This window comes from Girardinichthys multiradiatus, chromosome 1 (assembly GCF_021462225.1).
Source record: "Girardinichthys multiradiatus isolate DD_20200921_A chromosome 1, DD_fGirMul_XY1, whole genome shotgun sequence".
NCBI lineage: Eukaryota > Metazoa > Chordata > Actinopteri > Cyprinodontiformes > Goodeidae > Girardinichthys > Girardinichthys multiradiatus.
In genome coordinates, this window is record NC_061794.1 from 25,370,003 (window position 1) to 25,378,243 (window position 8,241).

Sequence of the window (8,241 nt, forward strand, 5' to 3'; positions counted from 1 at the left end):
TTGAATGATTCCGTTTTATTGACCCTTCCCTGTAATGTATAATACGAATAGTGAACATAATCTAGTTTAAAGGTTGTAATAATGATTGTATTTAAATAAATTTGATAAAACATACGCAACTTAAGCCTTTACGTAGATTTACTTTCATGAATTTATAGTGATTTATTGGGTTGCTTCGTACTGAATACCCCTGTGAAGGGCAGCTGCCTCCCCGCAGTCCACCTGCTCTTTGAGAAAAGTCATCGGAGGATGACAAACGTGAGATGCGTTCATAGAGTTCAATATATCGCGAGAACAATCCGCATCAAATCCTAAAGTCATCGCGAGACTATCATCCAGTCCTTCGCCTGCAGAATCCAGCTGGTGTCCTGCCTGCCGTTGACGGGTAAGTGTGAATGTGATAGAAAAGGTGAACATTTCAAACGATGCGTTCAAGTGTTAAATTGTTAAGCATTATGCCGCATGTTCCAACGCATCTTGGCTTGTAAACGGCCGTCTTCTCGACGACATCTGGCCGACTGGTGCGTTTTGTTTTTGTCGTGACTGTACTTGGGGATTACAGCACACAAATCGATGCGTACATGTTCCTTCTGAATGCCCAAAGAATCCTGAGCTGATACCAGAGCCAAAGAGACACACTTGACTATCTGTCGTATCCAGATTGGAGAAACGAGTCGGGAGCCCGTCGGCCGCTCGGACTGCAGCATCCCATCCCTTCTCCTCGCATTATGACAGATACACGAGCAGCCCTCTGCAGCTGTAACGGGCTATGCCAGCAGCTCCTACCTGTACGTGTGTAGCATAAAATATCTGTTCTTGGCTCTGAAATGTTAGAATGCTTTCCAGGGGGACGATTGTGATGCATTTAGTGTCCCTCAGGTGAAACGCGTTGGTAGAAGTTAACAGCAGAGTTGGCCAAAACCAGTGAGGGCCACATAGAACAGCATCCCAGATCTCACTGGTGCAGTATAAAAATATCACCCCTGTTTATTTCAGCATATGCTGTCAGTCGGACAAATTGATCAAGTTGTTGAGATGAAAAGGGAATTACTAATTAATATTATAAAAATATACAGATCAGGCATACCATTAACACCACTTAGGATCTTGTCGTCATGGGACCAGTTAGTGGGAGGGCTGAGAAATGATCAGGTGTGAGGATTTGACTTAGTTTGACAAGGGCCAGTAATGGCTAGAGGGCCCAGAGCATCTCCAGAAATGGAGCTCTTGTGAAGGGTTCTCAATATGCAGTGATCAGTATCTATCAACAGTGGTCCAAGAAAGGAGCAATGACTACTCTTTGGGTTTCAGTCCAAGAGATGATCTAATGAACCTTATTTTTGCTGAAGAAGTTATTGCTGGTTCCGGTAGAAGGGTGTCAGAATACACAGAATAGCTGCAGACCAGTCATGTTGTCCAGGCTGACCCCTGTTCATCACCAAAAAGACCACAATGCATTGGAGGGTCAGAACTGGATCGCGAAAAAGTTTTCTTACATCATGTGGATAGCAGAGTGTGTATGCATTGCTTGCCAAGGGAACAGATGGCACCAGGATGCTCCTTGAGAAGTAGGCAATCTGGCAGGGGGATTGTTTTGTTTTGGGGAATGTTCTGCTTGGCATCCACGTGGACTTTGACACCTATCGAAGCATTCTTCCAGATCAGGGACACAAGGAAAACACTATTACCTGATGGTTGTGGCCATTTTCAGCAGGGTAATGCCCTCCCACTAGAAAAAAAGACATTTCAGGAATGATCAGCATAACGAGTTTGAGGAGTTCAGTCGGCCACCCGATTCCCCAGATCTCAATCTATGGCCAGGTGCGTTTAATAAGGCTAAAATATATTTCCAGATTGAAACAAATACCATAAGGATTTCAGTCAGTTCATAAATCCAGATCATCTTAACTGACTAACTACCATTTTAGTCAATTTGAACCAAATATGCAAGATCAAAGAGCTACTAAAATAAATTCACGCCATTATAAAGTCAGCACTTTGCACAAAGGGGGATATTTTAATTGCACTGAGATGAAATAATACTACTAAGATTTTTTCTTCTCTAGAATTATTTAAGTTAGGAAAAAATTATGGTTTTTACAGTGTATTGATTTTGTGTACTAAACAAACTCGCAGGCCAAGTTATGTGCCCTTTAATTTGCAAATTGATTATTCTGCTTGCTTTGGTTCAGTTGCCAGCAAACAGCTGAATGGGTAGTCAACCTGCACCACATGAAAGCTGATCTACCTAACAGCAGAGATCCAGTATGGCAGAGCCTTCCCAGAGAGATACCGTAGTGTAAACGTAACTGTTTACAGTAGCAGAGTTGAGTCAAACGCTGAGGCACTAATGTTTCGAGTCGCAATTTTATTCCCGAGTTTGGTTCTGACTGTCTAAAGTCATGGGAAAAAGATAGTTTCCATTATTGTCATAGGAGAAATTAAGAAAACCTTTGCTGCTTCCATGGATTTAGGAGGTAAAGTAGCTGCCAGATGCTGCTAATCAAATATGCATAAATATTTTTATCATCAGCAAGTGTGACCACCTCTATAAAAGCAAAAGTTGTGCTCAGTTGTTCCATTTGTCAGCACAATGCCAAGTCTGGAAGACATCAGCAATGACCTTTGAGAAGCAGTTATTGCTGCCCATCAATCCGGTTACAGGAAGGGCCTAATTTTCCAAAGTTCATCACACAACTATTAGAAAAAGACTGAGCAAGCATGGCATGTTTGGGAGGGGTGCAAGGAGAAAAGCCTTGTTCTAGATGAAAAAAAATGTCAGCAGTACTCAAGGTTGTAAAGTTGCATTGAATGAACAACAAGACTTCTGGAACACTTTCCTTCAGACGTATGAGACCAAGTTACAGGTAGTTAAACATGATGCAGATCATGTAGAAAAACCTCCTACCAAGTGTCATGGTGGTGGAAGAGTGATTATCAGGACTTGCTTTGGAGCCACTGAACCTCGACATCTGACCCTGAACTGCTCTGCGTGCCAGAGTGTTCTACAATGAGGCTATCTTTCCAACAACTAAAGCTGATGTATATCATAAGAGAAAGAAAAAAATCACTGTGTTGCAATGGCCAAGTCAAAGTAAAGATCTAAATGCAAATGAGAGCAGTGCATAAGGGAAACATTTTTCCTCATGACTCTAAATGTTTCTGTTTTGCTGCTCAGCTTCCTGTGTCACAGTTCTGTAGCAGTTTAGATCAGAGCCATCATGGGAAACATCTTTGGCAACCTGCTGAAGAGCCTGATAGGCAAAAAAGAAATGAGGATCCTCATGGTGGGTCTGGACGCTGCCGGGAAGACAACCATCCTCTACAAGCTGAAGCTAGGGGAGATCGTCACCACCATCCCCACAATTGGTCCGTGAGGAAAGAACTCCTTATCATCGGCATGGGAATAAACGTCTGTCTTAGACCTCAACTTGATGTGATGTATCTTGTTCAGGTTTCAACGTGGAGACAGTGGAATACAAGAACATCAGCTTCACAGTGTGGGACGTGGGTGGCCAGGACAAGATCCGTCCCCTTTGGAGACACTACTTCCAGAACACTCAAGGTGAGCGTAGGGACCAGCCTCTCATATTACTGAAGTTTTCATGGCCCTTGACCCTCTTAAAGTTTTTTGGCACATTACAACAAACTTCAGTCTATCTTTTGGAGATTTCATGGTTTTCAAAATATTTTACAAACAAAAATATGAAACATATGATATGCATTTGTATTCTTTCTGGTCTTCTTAAAGAAAATTCAATGTACCCAGTTGCCTTCAGAAGTCACCTAGTTAGTAAACAGGGCTCTGTTCAATTTATCCTCTGACAATGGAAAGAGAAAGGCACAACTGCAAACCTACCAAGACATGGATGTCCACCTGAACTTATAGGGTGGCAGAGGACAGCATTGACTCTACAAATGAAGCTACACAAAGGCGCGTTTGCAGTTTGACCCAAGCCATAAGTGACACAGCAAACCCAAGGAAGAATGTGCTCTGGTCAAATGAGACAAAGATTTCACATTGTGGCCTACATGTAAAACACTAAGTGTGACCAAAAAAACAACATGGTGGTGGTACCATCATGTTGTGGGGAAGCTTTTCCTTTGCAGGGAGATGATAACTGGCGGGAGCTGATGGGAAGATGGATGCAGCTCCATTTAGGAAATACTGGAACAAAAACCTTATAGATGCTGCATAAGAAGACTGAAGCAGATGTTTACCTTCTGCTGCAGCCAGAACTACAATAGACTGATTAGGATAAAAGAATATGCATGGGTCAGAATGGTCCAGTCAAAGTCCAGACCTATATCCAATTCAGAATGTCTGCAAAGATTTGAAAAATATTTTTTACAAACACTCTCCATCCAATTTGACTGAACGTTTTTGCAAAAAATAATTGATAAAGAAAAAACTGGATTTGGTAATATGATAGACACTCCAAAACATTTGGAGCTATAATTGCAGCAATGTTACTGTTTCGGGGCTCTGAAACAAATTATTTTTGTTTTTAATTGTAAAACCATGTATCATTTTTGTTGCACTAAACAATTATGCACAACGATTTGTTGATTTATTACATAAAATTCAAATAAAGTACAAGCTTCACCGCTTTGGAGCTAACAGGACACTAGATGTTCGCCTACAGCACTTGAGGGCATATCTGACTATTGCTTTAGCTGAGCTTCCTTTGCTGTTTCAGATCATCATCATACATTTTGAAGCTTCAGAAAATCTTGTTTTAACAACATGTGGGGTTTTTCATGCGATAGTGTTGTGCTGCTGTTTAACCTTTCAATCTTTTTTGACGCAGGTCTGATCTTTGTAGTGGACAGCAATGACCGTGAGCGGGTCAATGAAGCCCGTGAGGAACTGATGAGGATGCTGGCTGAGGACGAGCTGCGGGATGCCGTACTTCTTGTCTTCGCCAACAAACAGGTGAAGCCCTCTTTCACCCTTCTTTCATATAGTTCAAATATCTTTCTGTCCACGTGCCCTCAGCTGAGGCTCTCCTCACCGACAGCTCTGCACTGCATGGTTTTTTTACTCAGGACCTGCCCAACGCCATGAACGCCGCAGAGATCACAGACAAACTGGGCCTGCACTCCTTACGCCACCGCAACTGGTACATCCAGGCCACCTGCGCCACCAGCGGGGACGGCCTCTACGAGGGCCTGGACTGGCTGGCCAATCAGCTGAAGAACAAGAAGTGAAGAGCTGGTCGGGGAGGAGTGGGGAAGAGCCGGGGTGACAGCTAGCTCCAGGTAGAGGGTTACAGTGGGTCTGTTGTGTTCACAAAACAGAGAGAAAACACTGAAGAAGCTCCCAGGAGGTTGACTCTCAATGGCTTTCCCCTCACAGATATTTTTATCTCTCCATTTCTGTACTTTTGATTATTTTGACTCGTTTGGATATGTGGTGACATTTTGTTTTATAGATTTACATACAAATGGTGTCAAAGCTGATATAACTGATCTACGTTTCCAAACTGAGTCCATAAATATTGGCTTTTGATATTGTTATATTACTGTGAAGGTGTATGACACTCCCCTTCTTTACAGTCTGTCATCTACATCAAATATTCACCATATTCAGAACATGACGGCAAAACCGCCTTATCTTAGAACCTATAAACTTGGTGTAAATTACAAAGACTTTCTTAAATGTGTAGAGGGATAGTATGTTAGAACATTAACTAACACTTTTACATGCAGTATGCTCCCACAGGCTCAGACAACAGCTTTTACTGGCGTGGAATTGTATTCCCCAGATTGTATTCATGTGAAAGAATTAATTAGGTTCAGATTGTATTTATTTTAAATATATATTTTACTCTATTTATGTTAATAAACACAAATTCTGCTGATGGCGACGTGCGTCATCGTCCTCATCTGTTTATTTATTGATTGATGTTATGCTCTGAGTGCGTCGTATGATGTCTCTTCTCTTTTATTGCAACGTGCATTTACTGTTCAGGCAACTAAAACAAGAGGAAGCCTCTATATCGTTTAACTGTGCATTACTGCTTCCCAGTCTGCATGGAAATATCCCTCATTTTGGATTTGTGAGAACTAATGAAGGGTGCTGCTCTAAACATTATGAAAAAAGTTCCTGATTGCCTTGTCTGGCTCAGAAAGGGTTAAAGACAACTCATCGGACCTCGGCGAGGTGTGATATCCAATCTAATGCAGATGACAGAACAGACAGCGACTCTCTACCAGCTTAGAGCAGAAAAAAAACACTGCTGTCTGCCTTCCCTGCAGAGAGTGATTCAGCACAGCATGTGATTGGTACTATTAGAGCTTACTTGGTTCTGTCCGTTTAATTGTTCCCAAACCACTTTTTTTTTCTGCCGCAGCTTATTAATGTGTTAAGCTCACTTGGTTTATTCGTTACACATTTTGCTGCTTTTCTTAACCAAATCTGAGTGTGTATCTAAGTGCGCAATGTAATTTATCGCTCTATAAAAACGCACTGCCCTCCTCTTCTTCTTCTTCTTCTTCATTTTGTTTGAGTTTGTCGTTTTAGGTCGATTTGTTAACCACTTCTGGCAAATTTGTTGAGTTTTCAAACATAATCAGAAAACGGGAGAGAGGTTGAAAGTCATTCTGCATCATAAGGCATGTTAATACTGTAAAAGATGTGTAATTAAAAGTGAAATATACTGTTATAGCCCATTTCCTTCAGACTATTTTTGTTAGTCAGAATCACTGCTGCTGGTTGGGTCAATGCTGTACGAACAATTGTCAAGAATTTGTGTAAAGTTTACCGAACGACCTTCTAATATGCAAATAAGCATGCTTTTCTATGTCAGCGCGCAACTGTATATACTGTATGTTAAGGTGGGAGGAGAAGTAAACCACTGTTCTCTCGGTCAAACTGCTGTAGATAAAGGGGTCAGCGTGTTGGCAGCTGCATATAACTGACAACAGCTTGTGCGTGTGAGTGTGACTTGTTATCTATCATATTCTGTTTGGTGTGAATTTTCATTTTGTGGCCTTAAAATGTCTGTGGTTCTTTTCTCTTTGATAACAGGTTTGTATGTGGGAAAAATGTCCAACATTCAAGTATTTCACCTAATATCTGTGACAATGATGTGGCTAAACGTCCTTCTTTGAGAGATTATTATTATTCTTATTACTGGCAGGATTTGACTTGTCAAGTGAAGAGAAACGAGGCTGGGCAGCATTTTTGTTTTGATGTGTTTCCAGAAAACGAGGACTGAAATTGATTCAGAGAATTAAATTAGAATATAAAGAGGAAGTAAACACAAACTAGTGTAAAAATGATAACGATCTGATTTCTGGTATTTCAAAAAACAATAAACAACCAAATTAAACTGATTTATCTTGTTTTCGTTTTTTTTATGTAACATTTTTGCGTTGAGCTGAGTCACCAAACACTTTGATGTAACACAGTACAGCTTCTGGAAATGTGTGAAATTTTCCTTTTTTTCCCCAGCTCTTAAGTATGAAAAGCCTCATTCCTAATTCCTTATAAATGTACATTAAACATATAGTATATATATATATATATATATATATATATATATATGTATATATATATATAGTATATATAAAGCTAAATTATCCATAAATCATTGTTAAAAGAGCAAATACAGGTCCTTCTCAAAATATTAGCATATTGTGATAAAGTTCATTATTTTCCATAATGTCATGATGAAAATTTAACATTCATATATTTTAGATTCATTGCACACTAACTGAAATATTTCAGGTCTTTTATTGTCTTAATACGGATGATTTTGGCATACAGCTCATGAAAACCCAAAATTCCTATCTCACAAAATTAGCATATTTCATCCGACCAATAAAAGAAAAGTGTTTTTAATACAAAAAACGTCAACCTTCAAATAATCATGTACAGTTATGCACTCAATACTTGGTCGGGAATCCTTTTACAGAAATGACTGCTTCAATGCGGCGTGGCATGGAGGCAATCAGCCTGTGGCACTGCTGAGGTCTTATGGAGGCCCAGGATGCTTCGATAGCGGCCTTTAGCTCATCCAGAGTGTTGGGTCTTGAGTCTCTCAACGTTCTCTTCACAATATCCCACAGATTCTCTATGGGGTTCAGGTCAGGAGAGTTGGCAGGCCAATTGAGCACAGTGATACCATGGTCAGTAAACCATTTACCAGTGGTTTTGGCACTGTGAGCAGGTGCCAGGTCGTGCTGAAAAATGAAATCTTCATTTCCATATCTTCATCTCCATAAAGCTTTTCA

General features: G+C 40.5%; 1 protein-coding gene across 1 annotated transcript; it reads left to right on the plus strand.

The window, feature by feature from the left end:
- The first annotated feature begins 229 nt into the window (after positions 1-229).
- On the plus strand, positions 230-7,341 carry arf3a (ADP-ribosylation factor 3a). Its single transcript, XM_047377487.1, has 5 exons — positions 230-385; positions 3,179-3,369; positions 3,455-3,565; positions 4,812-4,936; positions 5,050-7,341. Exons 2-5 carry the CDS (start codon positions 3,222-3,224, stop codon positions 5,209-5,211), a joined length of 546 nt encoding a protein of 181 aa, XP_047233443.1. The 5' UTR covers positions 230-385; positions 3,179-3,221; the 3' UTR covers positions 5,212-7,341.
- The last annotated feature ends 900 nt before the right edge of the window (positions 7,342-8,241 follow it).

Coding starts and splice junctions, on each gene's coding strand:
- arf3a (XM_047377487.1), top strand. CDS start 3,222: ATGGGAAACATCTTTGGCAACCTGCTGAAGAGCCTGATAGGCAAAAAA. Junction 3,370..3,454: donor CACCACCATCCCCACAATTG/GTCCGTGAGGAA, acceptor TATCTTGTTCAG/GTTTCAACGTGGAGACAGTG. Junction 4,937..5,049: donor TTGTCTTCGCCAACAAACAG/GTGAAGCCCTCT, acceptor TTTTTTACTCAG/GACCTGCCCAACGCCATGAA.